Source organism: Anabas testudineus, chromosome 23 (assembly GCF_900324465.2).
Source record: "Anabas testudineus chromosome 23, fAnaTes1.2, whole genome shotgun sequence".
NCBI lineage: Eukaryota > Metazoa > Chordata > Actinopteri > Anabantiformes > Anabantidae > Anabas > Anabas testudineus.
Window position 1 is genome coordinate 15,173,209 of NC_046631.1, and position 17,356 is coordinate 15,190,564.

The 17,356-nt window shown below is 46.2% G+C and overlaps 1 protein-coding gene across 2 annotated transcripts; it reads left to right on the plus strand.

Moving 5' to 3' along the window:
* The first annotated feature begins 1,150 nt into the window (after window positions 1-1,150).
* On the plus strand, window positions 1,151-16,032 carry LOC113164050 (UPF0606 protein KIAA1549-like). 2 transcript variants are annotated; one of them, XM_026363147.1, is made up of 19 exons: window positions 1,151-1,307; window positions 3,170-4,435; window positions 4,885-4,967; window positions 5,912-6,211; window positions 6,290-6,476; window positions 6,858-6,917; window positions 7,017-7,168; window positions 7,369-7,546; window positions 7,648-7,832; window positions 7,918-8,123; window positions 10,098-10,225; window positions 10,944-11,149; window positions 11,241-11,476; window positions 11,863-11,998; window positions 12,642-12,935; window positions 13,021-13,073; window positions 13,150-13,277; window positions 13,373-13,527; window positions 14,157-16,032. In XM_026363147.1, exons 1-19 carry the CDS (start codon window positions 1,151-1,153, stop codon window positions 14,379-14,381), a joined length of 4,335 nt encoding a protein of 1,444 aa, XP_026218932.1. In that variant the 3' UTR covers window positions 14,382-16,032. The 2 variants fall into 2 exon arrangements, with proteins under 2 accessions (XP_026218932.1, XP_026218933.1); XM_026363148.1 differs by having other exon boundaries at window positions 12,642-12,836.
* Window positions 16,033-17,356: the final 1,324 nt, after the last annotated feature.

Genomic DNA, 17,356 nt, shown 5'->3' on the forward strand with positions numbered 1-17,356 from the left:
CAGCACGGACGGATCCAGATCAGTGTGTAATCTCCCTATAGCCGTGTGGAGGTGAGGAAGACTGCGGACAGGAGAAGAAGAAGGTCTGATTCTGCGGGGACTCTCCTCCTTCTCCTCCTTCCCGCGCAGGGAGCGCGCCGCGCGGCTGCGGAGAGGCGTGACGCGCCCGAAACGCATCTCCAGGATGGCAGGTAGGTCTGATCTGTGACTGGGAAACACGTCCTGTGCTGTTAGCTCGGCACGGCTCGGCTCGGTTCCTGTCAATGAAGAGCTTTAATTTTAGCTGCCGCTGCTGGCGGCTGATCCGCGTCGCCGGTGTTCGGTTTAGCGGCTCGGAGGCTGCGGCTGTCAGCGCGGCCGCCGCCGCCTTCGGCTCACATACACGCACGCGGTTCTGTACAAGAATCGGTACCACGTCAAACCGGCGCCGGTTCGGCCCGGATCCGGTAGTTAGGGCACGGATGCTCTGCAGCTCGAACCCACGGGACGGTGACCGTGGAGCGGGATTGAAGCAGCCGTACAGGCCGGGGACGTTTACGGGTTTTCTGCTCAATAATGGGGTCAGTGTGGGAGGAGGCCGAGCAGATCCGAGCCAGACCAGCGGAGGTCTGAGTGGCTTTAAAACAGTGCTGGATCCGCATCAGGGCCGGACACAGAGAATAAACCCGGTGCTGGAGACGCCAGGCCTGCGCGTTTTTACTGAAACCATCACGGTGGACATGGTGAGCCTGGTTCTCGACCTGTGGGTGTGGACCACCGAAATATGACGAGACAGAGTCCTGCACCGGGTCGGAACCCGCAGGTTTTTTTTAACAGTTCAGTTTTCTCACGTCTGGCTGGGTAACTGAAGGTGCAACAATCAGAAACAGGACCCGTGGTTCTGATGCTGTGGGGGATCCTGGTCATAAAGGGTTTTCTGAAACCACAACTGCCCCTGTCAGGATCTGGATCTGAGAGATTCTGGAAAGGCGATTTTATCAATGAAGTGGAAAGTAACTAAGTAAATGTACTCGCGTACAGTATAGGTTTGAGGTACTTGTACTTGTGCTACTTCTAAGTCTTCTGCAGCTCTTCTTTTGTGGTGTCCAGGTCCTCCTGATGGGCCCTCGGATCTCTGTACCGGGATCAGACCGAAGGCCCTCTGAGGAAGATGGACTCAGTGATCCTACCGGACCCTGCAGGCTCCAGGACCAAGACCAGGACCAGCATGGACCACAGAACCTCAGCGTGCCGGCAAACACTCGGTGTGATCCTGCTGGTGGCCGGCACGCTGGTTACCGTGGTAACCTCGAGCTCACCTGCTCCAGGTAAGTTGGTTCCATATACTTTGAAGTTTTATGTGTGTACTGCGGCTCTGGATCAGCGGACAGCGGCGTTTGAGCACCTTCATTGGATTAAAAACATTTAATCTGTTGTAATGGATTAAAAGTACAAACAGTAAAAACTGATTTCAGTTGTCCTGGCAGCTGCCGTCATGGTCCATGCAGGGGGGGTTCCGTTGCAGTGCTGCGAGTGACCGCTGTGTGGCAGAATAAACTAAACATCTTGATCTCAGATGGAGTTTTGTTGGTTTGTGTTTCACAGTCACTGTTGAATCTTGAAGCTTGTGCAAATGTGTTTGTTCTTTGGGGGTTTGTCAAGTGGAGTTTGGTTCGGCTTCCACTGGACCCACCAGGTGGTGGTTGGACTCCTAATGCTGAGGATCATGGCATAGAAGAACCCGTGCACGCTGAAACAGGAGTTCTTTTGAATGATAAGTGTGGTAAGATGGTTTATGGGTCACTTTGAGTCACGTGATGAACATGGATGCTGCAGTAATGCAGTTTGACCACTGTGACAAAAAGTGCTTCACAGCTCAGCACCGTTCCTGGAGGGTGGATAGTGAGGAGACACCTCCGTCAGGTCCTATCGGGTCCCCTCCAGTGGCTCTGAGTCATGTTGAGTTGATTTCATCACATTTTACAAGGTGTCCTGTGGTTCTGTAATTGACCTCTGACACCTGATCTACGTGTGAGAAACAGGAAGTGAAAGGCAGATAATTTTTGGAGGAAGTATTGTTCTCAGTGTTTATCCACTTTCATGCTCTCGTCCTCCCACTGATACTGAGTCACTGCTCAGGAACTGACCGCCTGTCTGTAGAGGTTGGTTGCCATGGTAATACACAGGTAACCACTTCACCTGACTTGTACACGCCAACAGTTGCTCACATGTTATTAGACTACAGTCATGTTCTTTTCCAGAAAAACAGTGAGGAAGATGGAGGGATGTTTTTTGACACTACTGGTATCAGGATCTGGTCTCAGGTCTCAATTCCCATCCTCTGATCCAAATGTTTGCTTGCTTCTGACATATCTGCTGCCGACAGACACATTGACACAGGCCGTTTGTTTTTCCAGCCTTAATGTTCAGATCTGACGTGTTAGTGTTGATGGTTCAGTTACCGTACCACTAATGGCAATGACTGATGATTGTATGAGCCACACGTGAACAACAACAATGTCGTTTGTGCAACAGATGATCATTGAAAATATGTGTTCATGGGCACATGCAGCCTCACGCCTGCAGAACTCCAGATCTCCAGACTGAAAGAGACTAACTATGTACAGGTGGTTTTCAGTCATGCTGTGTCTCTGTGGTCATTTCAGGTTTTACATTTTCACACATGAAATAAGAACACTCCCTTCGCACACAGGCTCTGGCCTGATTTCTCAGGCTGATTCAGTAATGATTCAGTGAGGCATCAGTTAAAACCAGTTTCCCTAGAAGCTGTAGGTTTGATATTTTCCTTCACTTCGTCCTGAACAAAAGCTTCATATGAAACGCCCTGGTCTCTCCACTGACCCTGTCTCTGTCGTTGCTCTCTCATCACTATAACCATCTATCAGTATCTTTGTCTAGTGGGGGTTTGGGTTTTGAGGTCGTCGTCTCCTGAATACCAATGACTCGTCTCTGTTCGGCACGTGATGCTGCCGCAAAGCTCTGCATCACCACGGCAACGAGGCCGGCAGCAGATGAAAGAGTCTCAGTGAAGGCTAAGGCTGACTGTGAGAGACAGACAAAGACAAACAGGTTTAAAAACACTGCAGAGGAAAAAGAGGGCTACACATCACATACTCAAGTAGTCTAACTTCTCCTAATAACTAGGAATGTAACTGTTTCTGTCTCACAGCTGTGCTGGACTTGAACAGGACCGCGGAGTCGTCATTTTCGTCTCATCCTTCAACACCCTCCTCCTCCCCCCTCCCTCTCAGACCCCGGGCTTCTGGTCCGTCCTTAGACTCTGGTTACCATGCTAACAGTGATGGTGCAGGCTCAGCAGAGGACTCAGACACAGGTGCTCAGGGGATTCACCTTCTTCTGAGACCCCCGGACCTCCTGTCCCCCAGCCTCCCCCCACCCCTCCCCCCACACACTCAGCCCACTCTCACCCCTCCTCCTTCCTGGGAGCAGGGCCCCTCCCTGGAGGAGGCCTGGGGCTCTGGAGACTACCTGGAGACTCTTTCCTTCATGGTGCCCGATGGCGAGGAGCTGACCCTGGCTACACCACTGCCCAGCCACCCCTATGACGAGGACGATGACGGAGACTGGGTCTCCTACAACTCTGCCTTTCCTGGCCGTCCCACACTCCCCCTCTTCTCCCACCGTGCCCTGTCACCATCCTCCTCCACCCCCAGCATTGCCCTGCACACACACCCTATTCATCCCGATGTCTTTCCCACGTGGGACGAGGACTACGACCTGGAGGACATGATGCCCCTGGAACCAACGGAGCTGCTGCTGCCAGACATGAACAGTCTGGAATACTACACCAACCTGCTGGCCCGAGAAAGGGAGAGAGAGCGAGAGAGGGTCAGAGGCCAAGATCCAGTCAACCGGATCGATTCCAAACCCCCCATCATACCCACAACAAGTCAAACCCACCTTCCCCCTCCTTCCCCATCCCTGAGTTCTGACCCTCTTCCAGGACGGGACCCCAAGCACTCCCCTGTGGAGCCCACTCCTCCCCTCATCCTCTCACCTACCTTTACAGGTGAGGAGAAACCACCTGCTCCATCAGCCACCCTCAAAACCCCGTCCACCCCGCTTCCACCTGTTCCACAACCCAAAGATCACATCCCAACCCCCGGCAAACACCCTTCCCGCCCACCTTCCAACACCACCGGCAGGGTACCTCCCCCTCCTCCACTGAGCCCACCTACCCGGCCCGACAGACCAGAGAGGCCTCCGGTAATCACAGAGAAACCAGTGAAGGTTACCACCAGGACCACCAAGGCAACCACAACAACGACCACCCCCATCACCACCACCACACAGATCACAGCTATCAGCCTGACCAGAGCCCCCCCAGTCACCACACCCAGAGTCGCCCAGACTTCACCCTCCAGACAGTACCTGTGTAATGTCACCAAGCCAGAGATGTACCTGGTCAGAGTAGGTAAGACCTCAGAGGGACAGGAGTGGAATTAGTTGCAATCAGCTTTACACAGACTCAGAAAACCCTCAGTACAGCTCAGTATTAATGTACGGAGGCAGAGTACATAATAATACATACAATAGTGATACCAGACACTATTTTGAACCACTGCACAGATCTCATGTATTATCATCACATCATTTATCCAATCGTGACCATTGCTATTTGTTGCTGTTGTTGCACTGACCTCGTTATTTATTTAAAGCACGAGAGAACAGTGTCTCTTTGTTTTAGACTAAACCGTACTCAAACGCTTGATTTTCGAACAAGTACTTAGCAGTAGAGTACTAAGTACAGAAGTGCATGTACAGTGAACCTAGCTGACCCCCAAGAAAGCAGAGTACCGTTTTTCTGTGTAGTTAAAATGATCTGAGGTGTCAGCTGATCTTTTCTTTTCTTTTCTGCTGCAGTCAGCTCCAAAGGTTCATCAGCAGGTTTCAGTCAGGTCAGAGATCTTCTGAAGAGAGAGTTCAACCACTCGGTGGAGCTCCAGGTACAAACATCAGCTGATAGATTTAAAAGTAACACAAGTGTCCTTGCACACATTAGTTTGCTTTGTTGCCTTTTGATATGGTAAGATTTGACCTAAAGAAACGGTAAAATTAATGTTATGTCAACTACTAAAAATGTGGAAAAACTATTTTACACTCTTATGTTTGACTCTGGTTTGAGTTTGGTTTTAAGTTGACGATGAATCCTATTGAAATGTTGCAGTTTTTTTAAGCCTATTACAGTATTGCCGTTCATGTATGTATGTGACAGGCTGTCTTTGTCATTACTGCGGCCTATCATTAACAATTCATATTTACTGTGAATATCTGTCTTGGTATCCACGAACTACGCCACTGAGGCTGAGCTGCTGATGGTAGTTTAAGTGTAAAAACCTTTTACAACAACATTTTCCACATCTGCACCAACCAAGAAAAGAGAGCAGATGTTTATCTGCACGAATTCCCTCTTCTTTTTCTCACAGCAAATCTTTTTCCTCTGATAGACAGCTCCACATTCTTGTAACTGTGTCAGCCATATCCTGGTCCTTTCAGGAATCATCAGTAGAAATCTGTTTCTTTCGAAACAACATGGATTAATAAAACAGAGACCATGTTATTGTCTGACTGGTCTGGGTGAAACACAGAGCGACTGTGAGAAGTGACTCACTTCGTGTCAGCAAAAGTGTTGAAGTTTCATATGAGCTTTAGCTCAGGCTGCGCTTTTAGTTTTTAAAGAATAGATGCAGAAACAGCAGTCAAGTCACTGGTTAGCTACTTTCACATCCATACGTGGATGTACTGTACTACTATAGATAATACTGTAATAGACCACCTTTAAAGAAAACATCCCTTTAACCAGAACCATCCCTTTAATTACAGCTGTACCTGTGAACACAACTTGAACTAATGTGTATGCCAGATAACCGACACCTGTCTGTCTTCTCAGTTCCTGAGAACACCGTCCAGTTTTGCCTTCCGTGTTGTGTCAGGCCCGTTGATCTTCACCGCCATTTCTGTCATCAACACCCTACGGCAAGCTTCACGTTCCTTTGGTCCAGTTCCCACCGTGTCACCGCTCTACACTGTACCTGACCTCAGGTATCAGATCCACTCTGTGCTGCAGTTTGTCCCTGCTCACGTCGACGTCCATGTTTGTAACTTCAGTGAAAAGGTGGAGAAAGGGCTGATGATGGCATACGAGGAGACAAGGAAACGATCACATGAGTCAGGAAATGTGACTGTGCAGGTGAGTCTGTGATGTGTTTATTAGATGCCATTACTGTACTGTGAAGAACCCGGTGGCATTTTTTTTTTTCCAACACAGCTGTTAAACATCACACTGGGCATGCTCCGGCCTGCGGTAAACCAGAAGGTTCCTGTCGACATCACCTTTGCCGTGCGTGATGGCCGGGGCTACCTGTTGGGGACAGAAGCCAGCGAACACCTGAGAAAGCTCAGCCTAGTCGAGTTCAGCTTCTACGTGGGATTTCCTGCCTTGCAGATTGCAGAGCGTACGACATGCATCAGATAAAACATACTGAGCATTTTATCCTTTATTTGTTGGGTACAGACGGGAAACGTGGGCAGTTCTGAGCCAGACGCAAACCAGGAATGTTACTTGTTACAAAGCTTGTTTAGGAACTATTGAGCTACCACAGTCCTGCACATTGAACACTGCATATTTAAGAGAATTGTGTGTTAAGTCTGTTAAACCTGTTTAAAAGGTTTTAAACATGTGCTAACACGTTAATATATCTTGTAAATACTGGATACTGTATGTTACACACTGGTTAAAATGATAAGCAAACATAGTAAATGTGTCAAATTAGCTTCGGTAAACGTGAGGAATATGTAGTCAATGTCTGCTAAATGTGTGTTTTTGTTGGTCACAGCTTTCCACTACCCTGAGCTGAACACATCTCACCACCTGCGCTCCACTTGGGTTCGTACAGGTCAGAACCATCTACATTGGGTCCGGTTTGACTGAAGGTGGATACTCCTGAATCCGGTTTGTGTGAGACTCACCTCCCTGTGTGTCTGTGTTGTGTCAGTGCTGTTGGGAGTTCAAGAGCAGCTAGTGGCTGAGAGAAGTTTTAAAGCTCGTCTGGAGAGACGTCTTGCTCTGCTGCTGGAGGAGGGACTGCAGGAGTCCAGTAGGAGGCGCTGGAGAAGAGCCACAGCTGTGGGGAACAACAGTCTGCAGGTAGCTACACTCGCACAGGTGTACACACATATTCAATTCAATTCAATTGTATTTGTTTAGTGCCAAATCACAATGTAGGTAACGTCTGAGCTTCACGTCTGACTTTGTCAGTTCTTTTTTCAGTTCAAACCAAACCTCTTAGTATATACAGATGAAAACAAGGTGTGAATGTGACATGTGCCTCACCTGTTGTGGCTCAGGTGGTGCGGGTGGCCAGGCTGTCGGGGGCAGAGCGCCCCCTGGAGGTCTTATATTTCGTGGAGGGTCCTAGTGGTGAGCGGATCGCTGCTGAGGTGACGGCAGCAACACTGAACCGAGTAGACCTTCAGAGAGCCGCCATCGTCCTGGGACACCGAGTCCAGAGACCACTGGCCCAGCGTGAGTCCAGATCAGAGTCTCTTATATCAATTTATTAATATTCTCTAACCTGTCTGGTGTCACCTGTCTCTCACCTGTATTTGTATCGCACCTGCCTCCAGCGGTGGAGACAGTGTCTGTCCCTCCGGCAGAGACTCAGAGCCGCAGTATCTGGCTGATCGTCGGCGTGGTCGTGCCTGTCGTGCTGGCCATCTTTATCATCATCATCCTCTACTGGAAGCTGTGTGGCTCAGAGAAGCTGGAGTTTCAGCCAGATGCCATCAACACCATCCAGCAGAGGCAGAAGGTCAGAGGTTAACAGGAAGTTGTCTTTTTTTTTTTTTCTTTTATATTTTAAAAAACAAATAGCTGATCCATGTGTTCTCTGTCAGCTTCAGGCTCCCAGTGTGAAAGGTTTCGACTTTGCCAAGCTCCACTTGGGTCAGCATAGTAAAGATGACATCATGGTGATCCAGGAGCCCGGCCCAATGCCCGCCCCCATCAAAGAGGGCACGCCATCCGATGGAGGAGATCTCAACACCCCCAAATCAAAAGGCTCGTCTACCAAAGTAGGCCGGTCTGGCCACCGAAGGGGAAGGTCAGTAACACATCTGTTCTTTTGCAGGGGCCACAGGCTACCGGTTTTGTTAGAATTCCTCCCTCTGTCCCTGGTAAGTTTTGTTCTCACCCTCCTGCCACACCCACATATGGACTTCCTCTTCCCCCACTCTCCACACTCTAGACTAATTGACAGATTCATTTCACCTGTTACTCCCTCCTGTTTTATAAGCACCCCTCAGTCCTCAGTTCCTTGCTGGTTTGTTGTGTCTTTCATGCTCATGTCTTGTTTGTTCTGGATCATTCACCTCTCTGGTCGGTTTGTGTGTTTGTTTGTCCGTCTGTTTTTTGTTAGTAAGTTTAAACTGTTTTGTCTGTGTTTTTGCAACATTTTTTAGTAGATACTTTGTTCTGTTGTTTCGTCTGGTTGATAATGTTCTTCTGCCTTGTGCAGTGCTTTTTGTTTGTTTCTTTGTACATCTACTTTGTTAGTTTCATGTCCGCTTTAGTGCGTGGTTTTTGTTGGTACTGGTATGTTGTCGTTAGAGTTTTAGTTTGAGTTTTTGCCTGTGGTTCCACAGTGTTTTATGTTGATACTTTGTTCATGTTTGTTAGTTCCCTGTGTCCCCTGACCTCTTTGGTTAATAAGTATACTTTTGTTGGTACTCGTTAGTCCGTTCGTAACAGGTTTAAGCCCAGCCTCAACTCAATACTAACACACTAATACAGGATCAAATTATTATTTTTATTGTGGTTTAATCCACTTACTGATTTTTTTGTTTGTTTTGTTTGTATCAATAAACTGGAACAATAAATAACTTTGGCGCAATTAAGTTAATTGAATAATTCATTAATTTATAAATAAAAATTCTAAAATAAAGTAGGTTCAGCACGACCAGGTTCATGTTTCTAACTGAATCTTATTTAAAACTCCTCCTAAATACAGTAAGATAATAATTCACACAGGAGTTAATGAATTATATAGAAAACCCAACAATCCTGTTAGAGCAAGCTTTAGGCAACAGTGGAGAGGAAAAACTCCCTTTAGAGGAAGAAACCTCCAGCAGAACCAGGCTCATAGTGGGTGGCCATCTGCCTCGACCGGTTGGGGTGGGTGGAAAGAGGAGAGAGAAAAGAACAGCAGGCAATAAGACAACAAGTAGAAAAACATTGGACAGGTTGGTAGGACCAGTAACTGGAATCTGGAGATATACAGCTCCAAGAAGGAGGATACCTGCAGAGGAAAACAGAGAGAGGGGGAGACAGAGAGGAGGAAACACAACTACAGGAGAGAGAAGACATAAAGTTAATGACATGAAATGGTAGATTTTGAATGGAGAGAGGAGAGGAGCTCAGTGTATCAGTAGAGGTCCCCCAGCAGACTAATCTATAGCAGCAGAACTAAGAGATGGTTCGGAGTCACCTGTTCCATCTCTAACTATAAGCTTTATCAAAAAAGGAAAGTTTTAAGTCTAGTCTTAAATGTAGAGAGGGTGTCTGCCTCCAGAACCTGAACCGGGGTGCTGGTTCCACAGGAGAGGAGCTTGATACCTAAAGGCTCTGCCTCCCACTCTACATGTGGAAACTCTAGGATCCACAAGTAAACCTGCAGCCTGAGAACTATGTGGTCTTTAAGATAAGATGGAACCTGATTATTAAGTGATTTATAAGTGAGGAGAAGAATTTTAAATTAAATTCTGGATTTTACAGGGAGCCAATGGAGAGAAGCTAACGTTGGAGAAATATGATCTCTCTTGCTAATTCCAGTCAGAACTCTGGCTGCAGCATTTTGGATTAATTGGAGGCTTTTTAAGGAGTTATTGGGACAAACTATTAATAAGGAATTACAATAGTCCAGTCTGGAAGTAACAAATGCATGGACTAGTTTTTCAGCATCACTTTGGGACAGGATGCTCCTAACAATATTCCTCAGGTGGAAAAAGGCAGTTCTAGAGATTTATTTATGCACTTTTCTCCACAGTAGCTGAAACACAAACTTTTTTCTTTTTGTCAGGCTCAGCCCGTCAGACGGTGACTCGTTAGGCAGCGACCAATTCAGCGGCAGAGAGTCAGCAGAAGAGAGCACTCGACCCGTGGCCACGCCCAGCGAGGGGAAACAGCACCGGAAAACGCCCAAAAATGGTCAGAACATGCAGCAACAGCATCACCTGAGCTGTTTGATCATTGAAAACCAGTACTGAAGAGTAAGAGCCAGTAGAAGTGTGGAAATGTCAGTTTGACAGGAAGATCTGCCACCTCAGCAGGAAATGGCTGATCAATACAATGGTGGTTCGATTGGTCACAGGTCGTAGGAGGTCACTCCTTCTCTTTATTCTAAATGTATTCACTGTGAGAATATTCCAACATTATTCTCAGAATTAACACACAGATTAAATGTTGATCAAAGAGAAGGATGGGGTGTGACAGTGTGGAGGATGAATGACAACATGTTTTATCCAACTTCATCTCTCTGTTTTCTTTTAAATGCTTCTGAACTGAAGGGAGGAACAAGATGGGTACGCTTGATATCATGACCCTCTTTCTTAGTCATTGAAATGTGTGAACCTTGGCTATAGAGAAAAAACCTGTCTGAAGTTTAATCGGAGCTCATTGTTATAGTCATAAAGTTCATTTGATATTACACTGGATTTTCTATGTTCATCCTGTGAGTTCTCGCCATTTTCTGACATCAGGTAATATTTTGACATTTTGACTCTGTCTGCATGACTGTATTGTTTAAGTGACACGCACAAGCTGAAGAAAACACGTTTAACCTTGTTAAAACTTACACTAATTTACAGCTGCCTTCTGCACTACACAAAGTGGCAAATACAGATAAAGTGGACCCTCTCTCCAACAGCTCCATCAGGCAGTGGTCCAGATGAACTTCTCTCCTCGTCCTCTATCTTTGACCACGTGGACCGTTTGTCTCGAGGCTCGTCTGACGGAACTCGCCGGCAGGCCAACAAGGTGCAGTTGATCGCCATGCAGCCGCGACCGAGCCCCCCGCAGCCACACGCCCCATCACAACCAAGCCCCACCCTCACAGAGAAGGTCAACACAGAGGTGAGACAATCATACTACAAATCCCACCCTCACTGCTCGCCATATGCACTTTTTCAATCTGTCCACTCATTCCCATCATGTGCTCCTGAAGGTGGCGCTCAGACACAAGTCTGAGATCGAGCATCACAGGAACAAACTGCGGCAGCGCGCTAAGAGGAGAGGGCAGTGTGAGTTTCCCTCCATGGACGACATCATGGACGCCTTCGGAGACGGGCCGGTGCAGAGCGAGGCGGCTCAGCGACTCTACAGCTCCGCCCACGACCACATGGACTGCATCCTGCAGACTGATGCCCCCTCACTCCCCACCCCCACTGACTCCAGGAAAAGGTCAGACTTTACCTGAGGACACCTGAGCTGACAAATCTTCAAGTTAACTTCAGGTCAACTGAATTTGAGGAGTTGTGAAGAAGGTTTGGCTATTTTAACATGTACAAGACGAAAAGGCTCAGTGAGAACAAAAAACACTTCCGAAGCAACTGAAAAAGTCTTGGTCCTTTATTTCAACACTTTGTGTGAGTGAAAGAGTGAAAACACATTTGGGGTGTACTTCACCAAGCTCACCTGTCTGTAAGACCACAGGTGTAGCAGATGATCTACAGAGAACTTACGTTATGTGAACTGTATTGTGTCAGTCAGTCACACGTCCGGACTGAATCTGAGGAAACACCACATCAATCTGTAAACACAGTAAGAATCTCTGTTTGCCTTTCCAGAGGGAGACGCTCCCCTCGGGGCCGGCGGGCACAGCCAGGACCTGGAAGTCTTCCTGATACTGACAGAGACCGGCTGCTCACAGATCAGAGCGCCACCTACAGGAAATACCCAGGACTCAATAATGTAGCTTACATGGTGAGACGCAATCTGAATTTAGGGTGGATTTCTGTCAGTGTCAGGTTGCTTAACCTGTTAACAGAAGTACAGTTCCAGTAGTGTAGTTGGAATCGGGATCTACAGGGAGCATTTAATGATATTTAACAAAAACAGAACTCACAATTGTCCAAGGTCTTATATTGGATTTAGTCTTGCCAATAGAGTCACAAACAAGATGTCTTTTCATTTAAAGTCATCCTGCTCCAGTGAAATGTTTATATTCAGATGACTGTTATTTGTTAGTATTTCACAAAGAAAACCTTATCTTGTTGTAGGTGGCGATATGGTCTATCAGTGTCACGCTTAAAAATGAATTAAAAATGAAAGTATTTCTACATGGTGACACTGTTACTTTAAAACCTGCTCTTCTGGCTAGGTTTCACAGAGTGAAGAACTGAGACTGAGAGGTGGAGAATTGGTTCCTCTAAAAGGGCCACAGTAAAGGGGGAAACCCTCTAATAAGTTAACAACATCAGTTTAAAATGTACATGTATTATCCTTATAGAATAAGAAACTGAGCTGTGCACTAAATGTAAATTACACAGAACCGAAGGTTGATCCTGGTGCAACACCTTTACTAGTTTTGGGTTTATGAGTCTGTATTTTCCCTTGTCTCTCACAGTCAGACCCTGACCTGCCCCCGGACGATGGCAGCCCCTCTCCCACCGATGAGGTGTTTGATTCTGCCCCAGCCCCACCCCCCTACATGCACCCCCAGCCATCCATCGAGGAGGCCCGACAACAGATGCACTCTCTCCTAGATGACGCCTTCGCTCTCGTGTCACCATCTTCGCAGGGCAGCGCCGGGGTTAGCGGGGTAAGCCCTGCCCTGCCTAGCCCCTCTCCCCAGGCCCGCCCCCGAGGCCGGCAGTGGGGTTCTTACCCAGCAGCCCCTACTCACAGCCCTTTTTCTGCAGTGAGTTTGTCAACCTGCAGCTGAGGCCCATTACTTCTGTGATGACTCTATGGTCAGTTTTCATTAATTTCTCTTCTATCTGCAGAGATATGCAGAGCTGGGAATGTCTCCGACATCAGTCCAGAGCCTACTTCAGAGGTGAGTGTCAAACTGAATTCCAGGTCTAGGTCTTTAAGGGCGGCCTGAACTAGTACTGATACGCTGTTTTATCCAGACAGGGCCTGAGTTCAGGAGGGTATGTTTCTACTGGGGATCAGCTACAGGAGTCAGCTTACCCCAACAGGGGGCACTCTGACGACCCTCCCTCCTCCTCCAGACCCCGACCTGTAGGGGGCAGCACAGGTACAGTCATCTTACTGTATTGATTATGTGCTTGACAATTTAGTTTCCGTATTTGTGATCATCAGTAACTCCTATTGTGATCTTTTGACCTCCAGGTGCACAGCTTCATCATTTGACCCAGGTGGGTTTGTCCAGTCAGATTGGCGTGTACCCTGGGGTGGGCCGCAGTATGTCTGGCCCCACCGGCTCAAGTTGGAACCAGCAGCACTCAGACCAGGACCTATTCAGACCAGGAGCCAGCAGAGAAAGTGTAAGTCCACTGTAGGGAGACGGGAGAAAGCTAAACTTGGTAAATGTAGCGTAAGTGTAGCAGTGAGAGGTATGGTGAAGACCCAGACTGAATCTGGACAGGACCCCGAAAATATACTAACAATGACAACAACAATGCTAAAGGTATTTTTCAATCAGCGTTCCGTAAACCCGTTGAGATTAGCGCTAAGCAGAAAATTGCACACCAGTCCTACATACAGCAGCCAGTAGAGTTCCTAACCAAACCAGCCTAATAGCAGCCGTGACCAGTGTAACCTAGGCCTGACTAGACAGTTTCATTCCATTTCCTTTTAGTCATTTGGCAGATGGTTTTGTCCAAATCGACTTACAAGTGAGGTACAATGCTAACAAAATTACCAAGCAAAGGACCAGACTAGCCCATATCAGTCCAGATTAGATGACACCCAGCCCGTGGTCAAACCCTACTGACTTGAAGGGTGTAAATCAGTCTTGTTATTCTCTTCAGTCGAAAAGTGTGAACGTTTACTCAGATTTTTGTCTTGCTTTCATGCATTTCTTACACATTGACAAATTTCAGGAAATTGCTTTACAGTTTTTCCTGTTAAATTTGCTTGTCATAACCTCGCTCTCTATTCTTCCTCCCCACAGGTGCTGTCCTTCCCAGAGTTTTCCTCTTCCTCTGTTTTCCAAATGCCCAGCTCCTCATTGCGAGACCCATCAGCTCCTCCTCTCCTTCTGACCTCACCAACTCCAGAATACCCGCCGGATGATGCCTCACCTTCGGCCCACACTTCTGCCTCTCTTATAAAGGCTATCAGGGAGGAGCTGCGACGACTGGCCCAGAAACAGGCTGCAGTGGTCAGCTACCCTTAGGCTGATCTAGACATGTTTGGATGAAAACTGAACTGTTTTCAGTGTTTATTGTTATAAAGCACTCTAAGCCCGTAAGGACTGGATTAAAACTCTGAAACTAATCTACACTCTGGACTCTCTTGAGCTAAACTACATCTCTGCCACTAAACCCAAAATAAATCCTGACCACAATCCACTTCTGAAAACTAAGGCAGTGTCTCGTCACTGAAAGACCTCCGGTACTTTACAGGGTCCCATCTGTCTGTATGTTTGTCATCCTTCAGATTCAGTTTTGTTGAACGTGAGTTTGATTCTTCATATTTCCACTGAAGTGCTTCCTGAACAGGACTATCCCTCCTAAGGTTTTGGAGTCGCTCATTCTGAAGTAGTGTATAGCATGATCCCTCCTGATCTTCTGGATTGAGTCGTCTCTCCTGGAGTTCTCTGAGGTAGCTCTTCCTTTCAGACCTTCTGCAGGGGAGGATCCCTCCTTATACTCTGGAGTGGATGGTGTCTCCTGAGCCTCTGGAGTTGATTGTTCTTTCTGGACTTTGTGATCATTCCTCTTGATTGTGCGTAAGGAGTGGATAGTCCTTCCTCGAGTCCTGGAGTTAATTCCTGAACTCCTGAAATGGATTGTTCATCATGGAGATCTGGACTTGATGGTCCCTCTCGAAGGTCTAGAATGGTAATTAAATCCTGATCACCTGGAGTGGATCAATTCTTTTTAACTTCTGAAGCAGACCGTCCCTTCTGACCTTGAGTTGGATAGTTCCTCCTGATGTCCTGGGGATTGTCCCTTTGGACCTTCTGTGGTGCTAACCGTCAGCCTCATACCATCTTGTCATTAACCACTTATTGCCTTCCACACTCCCACATGCCACACGGATCAGGTCTCTGTTCATAAACCATATCAATGAGGTCTTTGCACTGTCGACAGCTGGAGGAGACGTACAGTTCCTACTGCATGGGGACATGAAATAGGAAAAAAAGGATGCATAAATATCTACAGTATAAGAATTAATATAGATATATGTAAAGAGATAGAACCCCAGTGAGCACAATATTAATGTAAGAGTATTATTGGAGTATTGAGATGTAACTTATTTTTTATTGCTTATATATGAAAGTATACTTTAAATCCTTTATTTTGATCAAAAAAGACCAAACTACTGTTCTATGTCGTGACCCTCTTGTGTTTGAGCTCGCTGTAGTTTTTGAGCTGGCGTTTGTTTCTCAGTGGAGATGTTGCTTAGCTGCTCGCTTGCGTGTTCATGTATTAGTAAAAAGAAAAAAAAAACTTGCTAATGCATTGCTTTAAAATCAAGTTTTTCTGTCACTGATTTGGTGCATCCATCCGCCTGTGGGCAGAACACTATAGGAGAGAAAAAGTAAGAAATGCTTTTGTAAGGTGGCAGTGATGGGAAACAATCATTCGTCACATCCAGACACTAAAACTGAAGCTAGAAACACATCAGTGACCGTGATAAGCTGAAGTATTATGAAGAAAACAAATTCTTCTGTCATCAGCGTTCCAGGGGTTAGAAATCCCCTTAAAACTACCTCTTATCTGCAAGGCAGACAAACCAGGACCCAGGACTGGATCTTGGGGCACAACAAAGATATTAACAATGTTCAGTTTGTTAAACACCAGTAAAATACATCTTTTGATGAAAACAACTATTCTGATCATTTCTCATCAGAGTACAGTAAACATATAATATATAATCAAATATGTTTGATATGAGTAACTTCAGTTAGACCTCAGTAACATTAAATAACCTAAATTTATCCTGTATCTTGTGCTTTCATTTTCTTAGCTGGCTGAAAATGACATTTTACAGGTGTGATTCTACAGATGAAAATATACCAAAGTATTATTATTGTAATAATCATTATTACTATAATTAGTAGCAGTTCCAAGTATGTCTTTTGTACAAGCACTCTTCTGATTGAAGTCTGCACCTCAAGCGGAATCACTGAATGTCTGCAGAAGTCCACCTGAATCCCCTCACAGACTCTAGCTGGATTTAATAGACAGTATCAGTACTCTCTGATGTCGCACAAACCTGAGTCTGGGTATTTTGAGTCAGCCCTTATAAGTGTGCTGGGTGTGGAGCTGAATGAACGGTTTCCTTCTCTGCCGGTTGACTGTCTTCTCTGTGGTGTTGTGAAGGAGTTTGTAAAATCTGGTTCCATTGGGTGAGAGAGAGTTTGTTTGTTTCTGCTCTTCTTCAGCATGTTTGACTCAGTTTGAGGCTTAAGCTACTCGTGATGTTCCAGTTATTGTTAGCATGCTGCTAAAAGTTGATAAACTCCAAGTTTATAAAAGTGAAGAGTTGTTCCACATGAAGTTTAGTGAGCCAAGAGTGATTAATGTCACAGTGCCACGAAAACCATTGTTCATCAGACACAGTAAAAAAAATCATGTTTTTTTCTTTTTTCTTCTTTTGGTTGTTTGTTTGTTTTGCGTTTTCAAAAGATATTTTTGAACCTAAATGAAGATGGTTACAGTAACAGTGTAGAAATGAAAGTGGATATGGTGTTGAATAGCAAACTTAATATATAGAAGATATTTTATCTGTGATTGCTCTGCACAATGGACTCAAAGATCTGCCCGGCAACGGTGCCAACACATTTTTCAGAGACCAGAAACCAACTGCAGACTTTCTGATTGGACCTAGCACCTGTCCATCCAGCTGCAGGACTCGGGCCTCTCCGCAGAATCACGTGGTGCTAATTCAGTGACTTAACAATAATATCATGCACACAAAGAATTATAAAATCCTGCAGGTGGTGATGAAAAAGATTTGTCTTCTCACATGAAACTCTGGATTCAAACTGCTGCTGTGCAGGTTTCACAAACTTCTGAATGTTTCTTCAGTGTTTTCTAGAGTTTCTGTGTTTTCTAGATCTGTGAGCCTCAGTGAGAATCCAGCAGATGTCCAGGTGCACCATGAATGTTTTATTCACGACAAAGCTACTGATTCAGACTC

Bases quoted from the DNA above. Each gene is read 5' to 3' on its own strand.
- LOC113164050 (XM_026363147.1), top strand. From the start codon at position 1,151: ATGGACTCAGTGATCCTACCGGACCCTGCAGGCTCCAGGACCAAGACC. The intron at 4,968-5,911 runs GTACAAACATCA...CTGTCTTCTCAG, and splicing joins ACCACTCGGTGGAGCTCCAG to TTCCTGAGAACACCGTCCAG. The intron at 13,278-13,372 runs GTACAGTCATCT...TTTGACCTCCAG, and splicing joins ACCTGTAGGGGGCAGCACAG to GTGCACAGCTTCATCATTTG.